The sequence below is a fragment of the Macrobrachium nipponense genome, chromosome 2, assembly GCF_015104395.2.
Source record: "Macrobrachium nipponense isolate FS-2020 chromosome 2, ASM1510439v2, whole genome shotgun sequence".
Taxonomy (NCBI): Eukaryota; Metazoa; Arthropoda; class Malacostraca; order Decapoda; family Palaemonidae; genus Macrobrachium; species Macrobrachium nipponense.
The window spans coordinates 161,841,886-161,860,267 of NC_087201.1; the positions used below are offsets into that span (position 1 = coordinate 161,841,886).

At 38.0% G+C, this 18,382-nt stretch overlaps 1 protein-coding gene across 1 annotated transcript in view; it reads left to right on the top strand.

Moving 5' to 3' along the window:
• The first annotated feature begins 273 nt into the window (after positions 1–273).
• LOC135221111 (phenoloxidase 2-like) overlaps positions 274–18,382 on the top strand; it is a 49,620-nt gene continuing 31,511 nt past the window's right edge. Inside the window, 5 exon segments of the mRNA XM_064258928.1 lie at positions 274–344; positions 347–399; positions 12,622–12,763; positions 13,470–13,576; positions 14,253–14,363. Of these exon segments, the coding sequence (XP_064114998.1) occupies positions 311–344; positions 347–399; positions 12,622–12,763; positions 13,470–13,576; positions 14,253–14,363 (447 nt within the window). The 5' untranslated portion in view covers positions 274–310.

The following is an 18,382-nucleotide window of genomic DNA, read 5'->3' on the forward strand; positions in this document are numbered from 1 at the left end:
TATATGTGAAACAACTTAAAGTCATTCAACCCCTTCCAGATCTACATCATCATCTCTCTCTCTCTCTCTCTCTCTCTCTCTCTCTCTCTCTCTCTCTCATGGTTTTAATTTTAACTTGACTTGAAAAGGGGACCTTCACTTATATGTGAAACAACTTAATTGAAATCATTCAACCCCTTCCAGGTCTATATCATCCCTACCTCTCTCTCTCTCTCTCTCTCTTTCTTTGGTTTCGGTTTTAACTAACACCTCCATGACTTTCCAACAACAGGGTTGAGGACGCGAGAGGAATTCCCTTCCAGCCGTCACCATGGCCACAGAGCAGAGCCAAGTCCTGGAGCTTTTCGAAAACCGTTCCGTGGTCCGTCGGGCGGTGCGATCTCCTTCCCCACGGGCGAGGTAAGTGCTGACGTCAACGCTTTTCCAGGAATGCTACCAGGCAGACTTTAGGCCTTTTCCAGGAATGTTATTAGATAGATATTAGGCCTTTTCCAGGATGTTAATAGGTAGACCTTTTGGCCTTTCCAGGAATGGTTGGAACTAGGTAGACTTTGGAGGCCTTTCCAGGAATGTTACTAGGTGACTTTAGGCTTTTTCCAGGAATGTTACAAGGTAGTTCTTTGGCCTTTTCCAGGAATGTTACTAGGTAGACTTTAGGCCTTTTCCAGGAATGTTACTAAGTAGACTTTTGCCTTTTCCAGGAAGTTACTAAGGGTAGACTTTTGGCCTTTTCCAGGATGGGTTCCTGGTTTTAGACCTATGGGAATTTCCAGAATTTTATTTAGGTAGACTTTAGGCCTTTTCTTAGGAATGTTAGATAGGTAGGCTTTAGGCCTTTTCCAGGAAATGTTTACTAGTAGACTTTAGGCCTTCTCTAGGAATGTTACTAGGTAGACTGTTTAGGCCTTCTCTAGGAAATGGTTACTAGGGTAGAACTTTAGGGCCTTTTACCAAGAATGTTACTATGGTAAACTTTAGGCCTTTTCCAGGAATGTTGCTAGGTTAGACTTTAGGCCTTTTCCAGGAATGTTATTAGGTAGGACCTCTAGGGACTTTTTCCAGGAATGTTACTGGGTTAGACTTTAGGGCCTTTTCCAGGAATGATAACTAAGTAGACTTTTGGCCTTTTCCAGGAAATGTTATTGGGTAGACTTTAGGCCTTTTGCCAGGAATATTACTAGGTGGACTTTAGGCCGGAGGCTCAGCGCTGGGACCTATGAGGTCACTCACCACTGAAACTGAAGCTGGCATTAAAACAGTTCCGAAAGGTGTAACTGGAGGAAAACCTCAAAGCAGTTGCACTATGAAAGAATTGTTAGGATAGGAGAAAGAGAATATGAACGGAGGTACACTAAAAAGAATGCAAGGTGTTGGGGCTAGGGGATGAAGGGGCGCAGCAAAGAACCTTACGTCAAAGCCTACAGTGCACCGCAAGAGGGGCACTGACGGCACTACGCCACTAAGGAGATTTTTTATAGGTTGCGTTTTACGAGAATGCATCATAACTGTGCTAAAGGGATCTCTTTCAATTGGTAATTCTTCTGTTCGTGCTTCTAAATAAGCTCATTCGTGTTTTGTGGAAGATGTGTGATTTATATAACAACTGAGGAAATCATTCATTCATATTTTTTGCTTTAACTGAAGTGAGACGAATCATATCATACCTTTATTTTTAGGTTTATTTTTTTTATCATTATATTTATTATTTTTATTTTTATTATTTTTATTTTATCAGATTTATTTCTCTTTCAATATTTTTAATATTTTTATTGTATTTTTATCAATTTTCGTTTCTATTTTTATTATTTTTTTTAAAGAAAACTGTCTACACATTATATTAAAACACTTTAATTAAGAAAAATGAAAACGTGGGCAAATCAATTGTCAAGAAAATGAGGGAGAAATAAAGAATAAATAAAAAGGTCACTTCTCTAACATGAATGTCTGTCATTATTTTGAAGGGGAGGGGGGGGGGGAGAAGGCAAAGGCGGGGGGTGGGGGGGGGGGTTTGGAACAAATGGAAAGAGCTCTTTGATTATCGAAACAAAAAAGACAGAAATTTTTTCCCCGTTCAAAATTCTTTATCAATCAATGCATAACAACTATCACGCAATTATGAGAGATGCCGATCCATTGATCTACCTCTATTCCTTTCTGGAATTGGAATATGGAATTTAGGTCAATGGCAAATCGCTAGCTGTAGTAGATTCACATCAACCATGCATCTGATGTCTAGGCCAGTCCCTTACGACGCTCCTGATTATGGCTGTTGATAAGCCAATCACAGGGCTGGAAACTCTCAGTCTCTCTCGAGATAGTTCACATAGGCAGGATGTATATTCCACCTCTCCTGAGGGATACGTCTTTCAAAAGTATCCCTTAGGACAGGTGGAACATACATCCTCCTGCCCATGAGAACTCTCTCGAGAGAGAAACAGAGTTTCCAGCATTGTGATTGGCTTATCAACAACCAATCAGGGGCGTCGTAAGGGACTGGCCTACTGTAGGACCTACGAAGTCATTCAGCGCTGAAAGCGAAATTGAGAGTCAAGTAGCTTTGAAAGGTGTAACAGGAGGAAGACCTCAAAGCAGTTGCACCACGAAACAATTGTGAGGAGAGGGTTAAGGAATTGCGACGAAAGAAAGAGAATATGAACGGAGGTACAGTAAAAAGAACGAAAGGTGTCGCAGCTGGGGGCCTAAGGATGGGGACGTTGTAAAGAACCTTAAAGTAATGCCTACAGAGCACCTCGTATTATTAACACTTACAAATTGACGTTCTGAATTTCTTTTAGAAATTCACAGCACACAGAGATCCGTCTATAATCTTTTGTTATGTTTTCGGCTAAGGAGCTAGGATAGCAAATCTGAATATTTACCACGAAAGCAAGCAGCCGGAAAACACAACGAGGAAGAACTGAACCTACTACCCCTCTTACGCCGACTAGACGTATTTTACGTCGACATTTTTTGTCTCCCGTGTGCCGACTGGACGTATTTTACGTCGACTTACAAAAGTTTTTTTTAAAATTCGCGGAAAAATACTTATAGGCCTACCAGCCTAAAACTTTTGAATCACGCACCTTGGGGGATGCTGGGAGTTCACGGATCAAGCTGTTGTTTTGTTTACAATCGTTACGCAGGCGCGCAAGCGCGAATTTCTTTCTTGCCGTACTAAAAAGTATCTGTGACACATCTCGGAAATTATTTCGTCACTTTGACATAATTTTTGTACCATTGTAAATTAGCCGTTACATGAAGTATTAAATGTGAAAATGTGCGCATTTTATGTAGAATACAACAATAAAATACTCATGATTGTAGCTTTTATCAGTTTTGAGATATTTTCATATAAATAACGATAATTGCCAAAATTTCAACTTCGGTCAACTTTGACTCTACCGAAATGGTCGAAAAACGCAATTGTAAGCTAAAACTCTTATATTTTAGTAATATTCAATCATTTACCTTAATTTTGTAACTAATTGGAAGTCTCTAGCACAATATTTCGATTTATGGTGAATTTATGAAAAAACATTTTCCTTACATCCGCGCGGTAACTCTTCCGAAAAAAAATCATACATGCGATTGTGGTAATGTTTGCACCATTTTAAAATTAGCCGTTATATAAAGTCTTATATATGGAAATGTGCGAAATTTCATGCACAATACAACTAAAAACAACCCATGGTTGTAGCTTTTATCAGTTTTGAGATATTTTCATATAAATAACGATAATTGCCAAAATTCCAACCTTCGGTCAACTTTGACTCTACCGAAATGGTCGAAAACGCAATTGTAAGCTAAAACGATTATATTCTAGTAATATTCAAGCATTTACCTTAATTTTGCAACAAATTGGAAGTCTCTAGCACAATATTTCGATTTATGGTGAATTTATGAAAAAAATAACATTTTCTTTACGTCCGCGCGGTAACTCTTCCGAAAAAATCATACGTGCGATTGTGGTAATGTTTGCACCATTTTAAATTAGCCGTTACATAAAGTTTTATATATGAAAATGTGCGCAATTTCATGTAGAATACAACAAAAAATAATTGAAGGTTGTAGCTTTTCTCACTTTTGAAATATTTGCATATAAATCACGATAAATAGAAAAAAAACCACGTTCGGTCAACTTTGACTCTACGAAATGGTCGAAAAAACGCAATTGTAAGCTAAAACTCTTACAGTCTAGTAATATTCAGTCATTTATCTTCATCTTGAAACAAATTCGAAGTCTCTAGCAAAATATTTAGATTTATGGTGAATTTAAAAAAAAATCTTTCCTTCCCTCCGCGCGCGGATTCTCCGCCACAAATCTCCGAAATGCGTACGTACCATTCTCGGAATATTTGCTCCGTTTCATATTAGGCATTTCATAGAGTTTTATATATGAAAATGTGCGCAATGTCATTTGTAGAATAAAACGAAAAATATTTAAAGGTTGTAGCTTTTCTTATTTCCGAAGTAATTGCATATATATATATAAAAAAATTCGACATTCGGTCAACTTTAACTGGTCAGATATGGTCGAAAACTGCAATTGTAAGCTAATACTCTTACAGTATAGTAATATTCAATCATTTGTCTTCATTTTGAAAGAAATTGGAAGTCTCTAAGACAATATTTAGATTTATGGTGAATTTTTGAAAAAAATATTTATTTACGTCCGCGCGTTACGAATTCATGCATTATTTTGTGATAATATTTTCTCTGTGTTGCTTTTATCGTTTTACAATGTGTTATATATCAAAATGATGGCAATTTAGTGTACATTACAACGAAAAAAAAGTAACTTGTTACCTTTAACCGTTTTGCGCACAGCGCGATTTGAATACAATTATATATAAAATTTCGTTTTTGCGCTATCATATATCGCATTATTTATATACGATAATGATAATTTTTTTCATTTCTGATGGTTGCATACTAAACTTCAGCCAATGAAAAAAAAGGAGCCAAAAATGAATTCTTAATCTTGAAAACTAAGCGCGCTGTGATTTTTTGAAAAAAATATTTTTTCCGCTTCCGCGCTCACTCTGATACACCTCCGGCACACGGGAGACAATTTTTTTTTACCGCTGCGGCGTAAGAGGGCTACAAAACTTGACTCTTTATGGTAAAACAAAATACATACTAAGCACATAGCTTAGTATGTATTTCGGAAGAATTGTTAGTCAACAAAAGCTTGACGGCAAGACCGTAGTCATCGCTGTCTAAGCATTTGAGTAGAGAATTCGTGTCGTGTCTCTTCCTGGAAGCCTAAATGCGTAACTATATGAGACTCAAAGATAGTATAAATATATAAGTATATATAGCTGACTTTGATAACCTCACTTTAGATATACGAATAAGACATTCAGGAATACGTGCCGATAGGCGAAGGTTTATGAACAGGCACATTTTCTTACTGATGGCTCTCTTGTAAAACTATCAAGTTCCCTGGATAGTCGAGTAGTCACCAGGTTCTCATCTGGAGGGTGAGAGCATAGTCTGTGGTACATGATGCAATCAGGACGATATTCTCTAAACTGTAAACCTTGCACAACACAAAATCTACTTAAGATGTATGAAATTTAGAGCTACAGCCCAGGCACTGGGGCAAAGAGGGCCATTCAGGAATCATGGAATTAGAAAAACGGAGGCCAAAATTCTCTTTACAGGTGAAAAACGAGTACTGGAACCAGATATCCCCGTAGAAGATGTCAATTCCCTGGAAGGGATCATCTCTTCCCGGTAACGAAACATAAATTCCTACGAAATGCTTGGCAAGAAAAAATCCAGTTCATCAAACTGAAACCCTGAATGCTGATTTCTTGTTTACACGAAAAACAATGTCTTTCATCAGCCTGAATCACTGAATTTCCTTTTGTGCTTCGCATGAGAAATAAAAAAAATATCTCTTGTTAAACTAAAACACTGAATTCATCTTTCTGCTTGGCATGAGGAACAATGTATTTCGTCAAACTGAAACACTGAAGTCCCTTTTATACTTGGCATGAAAAACAATGTGTTTTGTCGAACTTTTAACACTGAAGTCCCCCTTTTACCTGGAGTGAAAAACAAACTATGCCTTTCATCGAACTGAAACAATGAATTCCCCTTTCTATTTGACATGAGGAAATCGTCTTTTGTCAAACTGAAGATTGAATTCCCCTTTTTATTTGACATGAGAAAGCCTTTTGCAAAACAACTTGAAGCCAAAATTCCCTTTTCTGTTGAACAGAGAAAGCCTTTTGTCAAACTGAAGCATTGAATTCCCCTTTCTATTTGACATGAGAAAGCCTTTTGTCAAACTGAAGCATTGAACTCCCCTTCTATTTGACACGAGAACAAAGTCTTTTGTCAAACTGACGATTGAACTCAAACCCCTTTCTATTTGACACGAGAAAGCCTTTTGTCCAAACTGAAGCATTGAATTCCCCTTTTCCTTTTATTTGACATAGAAAGCCTTTTGTCAAACTGAAGAATTGAATTCCCTTTCTATTTTTGACATGAGAAAGCTTTGTCAAAATGAAAATTGAAATCCCCTTTCTTAATTTGACATGAGAAAGTCTTTTGTCAAACTGATTGAATTCCCCTTTCTATTTGCCATGAAAAAGGCCTTTGTCAAACTGAAGCATTGAATTCCCCTTTCTATTTGACATGAGAAAGTCTTTTGTTCAAACTGAAAGCATTGAATTCCCCTTTCTATTGACATGAGAAAGTCTTTTTGTCAAACTGAAAGGCATTGAATTCCCCTTTTATTTTGTTTGACAGGAGAAAAGCTTGTGTCAAACTGAAGCATTGAATTCCCCTTTTCTAGACATTGGAAAGTCTTTTGTCAAAATGAAAACATTGAAATTCACAAATTTCTATTGAACATTGAGCTTTTTGTCAACTTGAAGGCATTGAATTCCATTTCTATTTGAAACAAATGAGCAAAGTCCTTTTGTCCAAACTGAGCATGAAATTCCCCCTATTTGAACAGAGGAAAGCCTTTTGTCAAACTTGAAACATTGAATTTCCCTTTCTATTTGAATGAGAAAGCCGGGGTTTTGTCAAAACTGAAGCAATTGAATAAATTCCCCTTTCTATTTGACTGAAGAAAGTCCTTTTGTCAAACTGAAGCATTGAATTACCCCTTTCTATTAGACATGAGAAAGTCTTTTTGTTCAAACTGAAAGCATTGAAATTCCCCTTTCTATTTGACATGAGAAAGCCTTTTGTCAAAACTGAAACATTGGAATTCCCCTTTCTATTTGGACATGAGAAAGGCTTTTGTCAAACTGGAAGCATTTTGAATTCCCCTTTCTATTGACAAATTGAGAAAGAATTGTCAACTGAAAGCATGAATTCCCCATTTCTTTCATTAGACATGAGAAAGTCTTTTGTCCAAACTGAAAGCATTGAATTCCCCTTTCTATTGACATGGAAAGGAAAAGCCTTTTGTCAAACAATGAAAGCATTGAATCTCCCCTTTCTATTCAAGACATGAGAAAAGTCTTTGTCCAAACTGAAACCCATTGAAAGTTCCCCTTTCTATTTTGGACATGAGAAGCCTTTTGTCAAACTGAAAACGCATTTTGAATCCCATTTGCATTTTGAAACATAAGAAAAGTCTTTTGTCAAACTGAAGCAATTGAAGTCCCCTTTCTATTTAGACAATGAGAAAGTCCTTTTGTTTTGTCAAACTGAAACATTGGAATTCCCCTTTATATTTGACATGAGAAAGCCTTTTGTCAAACTGAAGATTAAATTCCCTTTCTGTTTGAATGGAGAAGCTTTTGTCAAACTGAAGCAATTGAATTCCCCTTTTTATTTAGACATGAGAAAGCCTTTTTCAAAACTGAAACCATTTTGAATTCCCCTTTCTATTTGAAACATGAGAAAAGTTTGTTGTCAAAACTGAAGCATTGAATTCCCCTTTCCCTTTTATTTGACATGAGGAAAGTCTTTTGTCAAAAACTGAAAGGCATTGAATTCCCCTTTCGATTTGCATGAGAAGAACTTTTGTCAAAACTGAAGCATTGAATTCCTCTTTCTATTAAAGGAAATGAGAAAAGCTTTTGTCAAAACTGAAAGCATTGAAGTTCCACCCCTTTCTATTTGACAATGAGAAAGCCTTTTGTCAAAACCAGGAAGCATTTGAATCCCTTTTCTATTAGAAAACATGAGAAAGTCAACATTTTGTTCAAACGACAAACAATTCATTTCCCTTTCTATTTGGACATGAGAAAGGCCATTTTGTCAAAACTGCAACGCATTGAATTCCCCTTTCTGATTTGAACAAGAAAGAAAGCCTTTTGTCAAACATGAAGCATTGAATTCCCCTTTCTATTAGACATGAGAAAGTCTTTTGTCAAACCTGAAACATTTTGAATTCCCCTTTCTATTTGACCTGAGAACGCCTTTGTCAAGATGAAGCATGATTGAATTCCCCTTTCTATTTGACATGACGAAAGCCCTTTTGTCAAACGGAAGGCTTAAATTCCCCTTTCTATTAGAAACATTGAGAACTTTTGTTCAAACCCTTTGAAACATTGAATTCCCCTTTTATTTGACCTGAGAAAGTCTTTTGTCAAATGAAAAAGCATGAATTCCCCTTTCTATTTTTGACATGACGAAAAGTCTTTTGCTCAAACTGAAACATTGAATTTCCCCATTTCGATTTGACAAATCTGAGAAACCTTTTGTCAAACTGAAAACATTGAATTCCCCTTTTTCTTTTGACATGAGAGGCCTTTTGTCAAACTGAAGCAGTGAAGTCCCCTTTTTATTTGACATGAAGAAAGCCTTTTGTCAAACTGAAAACATTAATTCCCTTCTATTTGACATGAGAAAGCCTTTTGTAAAAACTGAAGCATTGAATTTTTCCCCTTTTCTATTTGAGATGAGAAAGCCTTTTCTCAAACTGAAACATTGAAATTCCCCTTTCTATTTGACATGAAAGCCTTTTGTCAAACTGAAGCATTGAAGTTCCCCTTTCTATTTGACATGAGAAAGCCTTTTGTCAAACTGAACATTGAAGTCCCCTTTCTATTTGACATGAGAAAGCCTTTTTGTCAAACTGAGCAGTGAATTCCCCCTTTCTATTTGACATGAGAAAGCTTTTGTCAAACTGAAACATGAATTCCCCCCTTTTCTATTTGCATGAGGAAAGTCTTTTGTCAAACTGAAGCATTGAAAATTTCCCTTTCTATTTGACATGAGAAAGCCTTTTGTCAAACTGAAGCATTGAATTCCCCTTTCTATTTGACACGAGAAAGCCTTTTATCAAACTGAAGCATTGTCAAACTGAAGCATTGAATTCCCCTTCCTATTTGGCTTGAGAAAGCCTTTTGTCAAACTGAAGCATTGAATTCCCCTTTCTATTTGACATGAGAAAGCCTTTTGTGAAACTAAAGCAATGAATTCCCCTTTCTATTTGACATGAGAAAGCCTTTTGTGAAACTGATGCATTGAATTCCCCTTTCTATTTGACATGAGAAAGCCTTTTGTCAAACTGAAGCATTGAATTCCCCTTTCAATTTGACATGAGAAAGCCTTTTGTCAAACTGAAGCATTGTTAAACTGAAGCATTGTATTCCCCTTTCTATTTGACATGAGAAAGCCTTTTGTCAAACTGAAGCATTGAATTCCCCTTTCTATTTGACATGAGAAAGCCTTTTATCAATCTGAAGCATTGAATTCCCCTTTCTATTTGACATGAGAAAGCCTTTTGTCAAACTGAAGCATTGAATTCCCCTTTCTATTTGAGATGAGAAAGTCTTTTGTCAAACTGAAGCATTGAATTCCCCTTTCTATTTGACATGAGAAAGTCTTTCATAAATCTGAAGCATTGAAATTCCACTTTCTATTTGACACGCGAGAAAGCCTTTTGTTCAAACTGAAACATTGAATTCTTCCTTTTCTATTGACATGAGAAATTCTTTTTCAAACTGAAGCATTTTGAATTCCCCTTTCAATTTGACATGAGAAAGCCGTTTTGTAAACTGAACATTGAATGTTCCCCTTTCTAATTTGACAAATGAGACAAAGTCCTTTTGTCACCTGAACCATTGAAAATTCCCCTTTCTATTGACATGAGAAATTCTTTTGTTCAAACCCCTTTGAAGCATTGAATTCCCTTTCTCTTTGACATGAGAAAGGTCCTTTTTGTCAAACATGAAAGCATTGAACTTCCCCTTTCTTATTTGACATAGAGAAAGTCTTTTTTGTTAAAAACCGGAAAGCATTGAATTCCCTTTTTCTAATTTGACACGGAAAGCCTTTTGTTCAAACCCCTTTTTGAGCATTTTGATTCCCTTTCTATTTGACAAGAAGAAACTCTTTTGTCAGAAACAGAAGAATTGAATTCCCCTTTCTATTTGACATGAGAATTCTTTTGTTAAACTGAAGCATTGAATCCCTTTTCTATTTGCACGAGAAGCCTTGTGTCAAAACTGAAGCATTGAATTCCCCTTCTATTGACAAGAGAAAGGCTTTGTCAAACAGAAGCATTTGGAATTCCCCTTTCTATTTGACATTGAGAAAGTCTTTTGTCAAATGAAACATGAATCCCCTTTATATTTGCCATGAAGAAAGCCTTTTGTCGAACTGAAACATTGAAATCACCCTTATTAAAGATATGAGAAAGCCTTTGTCAACTAAAGCATTGATTTCCCCTTCGATTTGACATGAGAAAGTCTTTTTGTCAAATTGGAAGCATTTTTGAATCCCCTTTCTATTGCCATGAGAAAGTATTTTGTCAAACTGAAGGCATTTTGAATTCCCCTTTATAAATTCGGCATGGAGAAAGTCTTTGTCAAATTAAACATTGAATTCCCCTTTCTAGTGAAACCATGAGAAAGCTTTTTCCGAATTGAAGCAATTTAAATCCCCCTTCCCTTTCTATTTAGACATGAGAAGCCTTTTGTCAAACTAAAGCAAATTGAATTCCCCTTTCTCCTTTGACCCCCATGAGAAAGTTTTGTCAAACTGAAAAGCATTGAATTCCCTTTCTAATTTGACATGAGAATTCTTTTTGTCAAACTTGAAGCCCCATTGAATTTCCCATTTATATTGACATGAGAAAGCCTTTTGGTCCAAAACTGAAATTGAAGCATTGAATTCCCCTTCTATTGAATGAGAAAGCCTTTTGTCAAAACTGAAGCCATTGAATTCCCCTTTCTATTTTGGACATGAGAAAGCCTCCAAACTGAAGCATTGAATTTCTATTTGACATGAGAAAGCCTTTGTCAAACTGAAGCATTGTCAAACTGAAGCATTGAATTTCCCCTTTCTATTTGACAGAAGAAGCCTTTTTGCAAATGAAGCATTGAATTCCCCTTTCTATTTGACATGAGAAGCCTTTAATCAATCTGAAGCATTTGATTCCCCTTTCTATTTGACATGAGCCTTTTGTCACTTGAAGCCAAATTTTGTCAAACTAAGCATTGAATTCCCCTTTCTTTCATTGAATTTTGAAAGAAAGCCTTTGTTTCAAACTGCAAACAGAATTCCCCTTTCTATTTGACATGAAGAAAAAGAAAGCCTTTGTCAAATAACTGAAGCATTGAATTCCCCTTTCTTTTGACATGAGAAAGCCTTTTGTCAACTGAAGCATTTGAATTCCCCTTTCTATTTGACCCATTTTGAGAAAGAAACCTTTTGCAAACTGAAACATTGAAATTCCCCTTTCTATTTGACATGAGAAAGCTTTCTGTTCAAACTGAAGCATTGAAAATTCCCCTTTCAATTTGACATGAAAAGCCCCTTTTGTCAAACTGAAAAAACATGAAAAAAAAATTCCCCTTTGTATTTGACATGAAGAAAGCCTTTTATCAAACTGAAACATTGAATTCCCCTTTCTATTTGACATGAGAAGTCTTTTGTCAAACTGAAGCATTAATTCCCCTTTCAATTTGACATGAGAAAGCCTTTTGTCAAACTGAAGCATTGAACAAATTCCCCTTTCTATTTGACATAAGAAAGTCTTTTGTCAAAACGAAGCATTGAATTTCCCCTTTCTATTTGACATGAGAAAAAGGCCTTTTTGTCAAACTGAAGCATTGAATTCCCCTTTTCTATTTGACATGAGAAAGCCTTTTGTCACACTGAAACATTGAATTCCCCTTTCTATTTGTCATGAAAAAGCCTTTTGTCAAAACTGAAGCATTGAATTCCCCTTTCTATTTGACATGAGAAAACCTTTTGTCAAACTGAAGCATTGAATTCCCCTTTCTATTTGACATGAGAAAGCCTTTTGTCAAACTGAAGCATTGAATTCCCCTTTCTATTTGACATGAGAAAGTCTTTTGTCAAACTGAAGCATTGAATTCCCCTTTCTATTTGACATGAGAAAGCCTTTTGTCAAACTGAAACATTGAATTCCCCTTTCTATTTGACATGAGAAAGCCTTTTGTCAAACTGAAACATTGAATTCCCCTTTCTATTTGACAGGAGAAAAGCCTTTTTGTCAAACTGAAGCATTGAATTCCCCTTTCTATTTGTCATGAGAAAGCCTTTGTCAAACTGAAGCATGAATTCCCCTTTCTATTTGACATGAGAAAAGTCTTTTGTCGAATTGAAATACTGAATTCCTTATTGCATGACATGAGAGAGAGAGAGAAAAAAAATTATTCATTTCCATTGCAGGGCATCGGCACCCGGATAGGCACGGGAGGTCGTCCACCCGCAGAACTCGGCTACGCCACCACCCTCCAAAGAGGACGAGTCTTCTCCGTCTTCATCAGAGGCCACCGCAGAGCTGCGAGGAGCCTCTGCGACTACTTCATGAGTACGACAGTCCTCCTCCTTCTAGAGTAATATGTCCCATTTAGTCCCATTCCCTCTGAGTATGACCTCTTGTCATGAATGTATACCTGACTCAGGTATGTATGAGCTAATTAGGGGTGTCCATTCTCCTTCATAGACTTCATGATGTCTCTTTTGAGCTCTCTCACGTGTTTTCCAAGGTGGCAAATTTTCATCAACTAGCCCCTTCTCTCCTGAAGTCCCCCCGTAATGTCTCTTACTTTGAAAGAGTCGGTTCACGATGTCTCTTCATGGTGTCTCTCTTCTATATAATTATCTTTAGGGTGTCTCTCTTTTCACAAGTCTTTCTCTTTCACAAGTCTCCTCTACGATCTCTTACCTTCATGAGTATCTTTTGCATGCTCTTTCTTTTCCTAAACCCCATCATAATGTAGCTTATCACTCTAAGTATCTCTTAAGTACCTTTTCTCTTCGCAAGTCTCTTCACCAGGTTCAGATATTTGTGGCCTGTCGTTTCTTCAGGAACCTCTTATGACTGGAACATTTAAACCAAATCTTGATGATAACACTTTTCAAGCAGCATTTCCTTACTCACTGCCGATAAAACTAATTCTTCTTCCAATTATACAAGCTAGACAATACAGTAATTTAGCCACAGGTAAAGACTGACATAAAGGTCCATTTATAGACTTGAATATTTCACTGTCTCATCCTTTCAATGTCTGCAGGAGCACGCAACATTGCCGAACTGACGAGCCTGGCAAATGCATGCAGAGATCTGGTCAACGAGCAGTTGTTCATCTACTCCCTCTCCTTCGTCATCATTCGGAAACCGGTAAGAAACGGAATAATTAAGAAAATAATGCGCTTTGAGGATATCATGACTCTTATAATCTCTGAAGTGGTAGAAGCTTAGTTATATCAGAGTGGTGCATCTCATAGTCACTTGTGTGAATGTTTCAAGTCCCTTTAAATTTCTCCGTCAGCTAAAATCACATGCAAACATGCATTTCTTAATAAAGTATCAACTTGGCCCATTAAAACGCTCTGGATTAAGGTTAAGGACTACTATATTTCGGTGGACCAACTTCCATACTTGAACTTGAAAAGGGATGGAAGTTGGTCCACAGAAATATAGCAGTCCTTAGCTTTAAATCAGTGTTTTAATGGGCATTTTATACTTTATATAATATATATATATATATATATATATATATAATATATATATCTATATATATATATATTGTAACTTTTACAGCTGGTGCGACCCAGTGGTAACCCACTGAGCGAAAATTGCAAGGCTCGCCATTCTTTCTTAGCCTCCCAGTCATCTTGACCAGGTACCAGCAGAGGCAAGTAGGGTTCGCAACCTCACCCTATACTGGTGCCACTTTCTCCAAAGAAGGAGATGCATAATAATGCAAAAAAAGTATAAGATAAGACACGTAAAGTTACTGAGACTCGAGAGACCTTACTTTAAAGTTAATGAGGAACTTGCCTTTGCTCTGCAGGAGTTGAGACGAGTTCGAATCCCGACCATCGTCGAGACCTTCCCCAGCAAGTTCGCTTCGCAGGAGATGCTGCAGCAGGCTGTGGACGAAGTCAGGAGGAATCCTGCGAGGGTAAGATAGTGATATGATGAGATGCGAAGTCAAGAGAAATCCGAGGAGGGTAAGATAGAGAAAAGGGGTAGAGATAAAAGATGTGGAGTGAAGAGAAATCCAACGAGGGTAAGATAGAAATAAGATGGAGATAACATAAGGACAAGATAAGATTCGAAGTGAGGAGAAATCTGACGAGGGTAAGATAGAACTAAGATAGAGATAACATAGGGATAAGATAAGATGCAAAGTGAAGAGAAATCCGACGAGGGTAAGATAGAGATGAGATAGATACAAGACAGAGATAAGATAAGAGGCAGAGTACGACAAGGGATGAATGAATGAATGAATGAGGGAGCCAGATAAGAAAGGAATAAATATTCTTTTTAATGGAAAGTTTTAAAAACTACATTAATGGCAAATTGACGTCTTCTTACAATGGAGTAGTTCATAGCCACGCAGTAATAATGAAAATAATGATAATAATTTTATGTTAAATAAATCAGTCGACTGAAAATTAACCCAGGGTAGGGTTCGAAAGCCTTTATATAGTTTTATGAACATTTTACTACTGCTACCATCAGTATATTATTGGGGACCTTAAAGAACATTACTTGTGCCTCGTAATTGAGATTTCTATGCAATAATAATAATAATAATAATAATAATAATAATAATAATAATAATAATAATAGGTCGTCAATGGACTGGTTAAGCAACATTGGGGCTGGTCAGTCGTTGGATGGGTGACCGCTCTCCTCGTCGTTGAATCCTTGGGAAAGGATCTTTACCATAATTTCCTTAGTCTACTCAGCTGTAAATGAGTACCTATCCCTGATGGGGTAGGGTCCAGCTATGGGTTAAATAGCAAAAATCAGCAATGATGTGAAGAAATGAAGGAATAAACGACAACGACGTAAATGGAATCTCTGGCAACAGAGGAGCTTAGTCCGGCAGCCAGGTATTCACCATTCAAAATTGAAGGGGCAGACGGTCAGGTACTTGGAGGTCGTCATCCAGCAACTGACCACCACAACGACAGTAACCAACAGCCTGAGATTGGAGCTACAGAAGCAAACCAAAGAAAGAAATGGACAAGAGAAGAAAATAAGGAAATATGGAGATGCTACATCAGAAGCAACCCAACGGAGAGAGGATACAGAAGAAGGTTGGTCAACATCTGGAATGAGAGGAATAACACCCCCCAAACAGAGCAGAGGCTGGCAGACCAAGTAAGGAACATAAAGAAAAAGAACTGGCTCTCCCCAACAGAAAGAGAAGAACTGGAAAGGGAAATGTCACACGACAACGAATTACACGAAGACGAACTGAGAGACGATGCCACAGAAGACGACAGGGATGAGGAGGTATCAAACAACGACACACGAAGAAACACCGACGAAATAACAGAGAGGACGGAATGGGTAGAAAAGATTAGACAATGGATGGAGCCAGATACAGAGAGAACAAAGATCCCCTCCATGAAAGCCTACAACACCAAGAAATTAAGGCAGAAAACAAGTGAGGTCAATGAAATAATGGCCATAATACACACCACCAGTATCACAGAAAACAAATAACTTGGCATATGCAGGAGCAAGATTAGTAGCAGAACTGATGGGGATTCGAACACCAACACTACCAGTACAACCAACCCAACAGAAACCAAACCAGCAACCTCCTTGGAAAAGGCGCCTGGAAAAGCAAATCATGGTGATGAGATCTGACTTGAGTAAACTGAAAGAGATGGCAGAAAAAAGGCTAAGAAGCAAGAAACAAGGGAGGAACTCAAAGAGAAATACAAAGTACCAGAGAGGGGACTAAACAACACAATAGAAGATGTAAAACAGAGGCTTAAGGCCAAAGCACATAAGATCCATGGTACATGAACAGGAATAAGGGATACTAACAGAACAAACTATTCAGAACCAACCAGAAAAGACTATACAGCCAACTAAGAGGGAAGACAACCACCAAGAAATTCCTGAAGCCGAACCAAGTAAGAGACTCTGGGAAAACATATGGAGCAATCCGGTATCACACAACTAACATGCAACATGGCTCCAGGAAGTCAAGGAAGAAGAAACAGGGAGAATAAAACAAAGATTCACAGAGATCACGACAGACACAGTCAGACACCAACTAAAGAAAATGAAAACCAAACTGGAAAGCCCCAGGTCCCGATGAAGTCCATGGATACTGGCTCAAAAACTTCAAGGCCCTACATCCATGAATAGCAGAACAACTCCAGCATTGTATCTCAAATCACCATGCACCCAAATGGATGACCACAGGAAGAACATCCTTAGTACAAAAAGACAAGAGTAAGGGAAATATAGCCAGTAACTACAGGCCTATCACCTGCCTACCAATAATGTGGAAGTTACTAACAGGTATCATCAGTGAAAGGCTATACAACTACCTAGAGGGGACAAACACCATTCCCCACCAACAGAAAGGTTGCAGAAGGAAGTGTCGGGGCACAAAAGACCAGCTCCTGATAGACAAAATGGTAATGAAGAACAGTAGGAGAAGGAAAACCAACCTAAGCATGGCATGGATAGACTATAAGAAAGCCTTCGACATGATACCACACACATGGCTAATAGAATGCCTGAAAATATATGGGGCAGAGGAAAACACCATCAGCTTCCTCAAAAATACAATGTGCAACTGGAATACAATACTTACAAGCTCTGGAATAAGACTAGCAGAGGTTAATATCAGGAGAGGGATCTTCCAGGGCGACTCACTGTCCCCACTACTCTTCGTAGTAGCCATGATTCCCATGACAAAAGTACTACAGAAGATAGATGCCGGGTACCAACTCAAGAAAAGAGGCAACAGAATCAACCATTTGATGTTCATGGACGACATCAAGCTGTATGGTAAGAGCATCAAGGAAATAGATACCCTAATCCAGACTGTAAGGATTGTATCTGGGGACATCAGGATGGAGTTTGGAATAGAAAAATGCACCTTAGTCAACATACAAAAAGGCAAAGTAACGAGAACTGAAGGGATAAAGCTACCAGATGGGACCAACATCAAACACTTAGATGAGACTGGATACAAATACCTGGGAATAATGGAAGGAGGGGATATAAAACACTAAGAGATGAAGGACACGACCAGGAAGAATATATGCAGAGACTCAAGGCGATACTCAAGTCAAAACTCAACCCCGGAAATATGATAAAAGCCATAAACACATGGGCAGTGCCAGTAATCAGATACAGCGCAGGAATAGTCGAATGGATGAAGGCAAAACTCCGCAGCATAGATCAGAAAACCAGGAAACATATGACAAAACACAGAGCACTACACCCAAGAGCAAATACGGACAGACTATACATAACACGAAAGGAAGGAGGGAGAGGACTATTAAGTATAGAGGACTGTGTCAACATCGAGAACAGAGCACTGGGGCAATATCTGAAAACCAGTGAAGACGAGTGGCTAAAGAGTGCATGGGAAGAAGGACTAATAAAAGTAGACTAAGACCCACAAATATACAGAGACAGGACAATGACAGAAAGAACAGAGGACTGGCACAACAAACCAATGCACGGACAATACATGAGACAGACTAAAGAACTAGCCAGCGATGACACATGGCAATGGCTACAGAGGGGAGAGCTAAAGAAGGAAACTGAAGGAATGATAACAGCGGCACAAGATCAGGCCCTAAGAACCAGATATGTTCAAAGAACGATAGACGGAAATAACATCTCTCTCATATGTAGGAAGTGCAATACGAAAAATGAAACCATAAACCACATAGCAAGCGAATGCCCGGCACTTGCACAGAACCAGTACAAAAAGAGGCATGATTCAGTGGCAAAAGCCCTCCACTGGAGCCTGTGCAAGAAACATCAGCTACCTTGCAGTAATAAGTGGTACGAGCACCAACCTGAGGGAGTGATAGAAAGCGATCAGGCAAAGATCCTCTGGGACCATGGTATCAGAACGGATAGGGTGATACGTGCAAACAGACCAGACGTGACGTTGATTGACAAAGTCAAGAAGAAAGTATCACT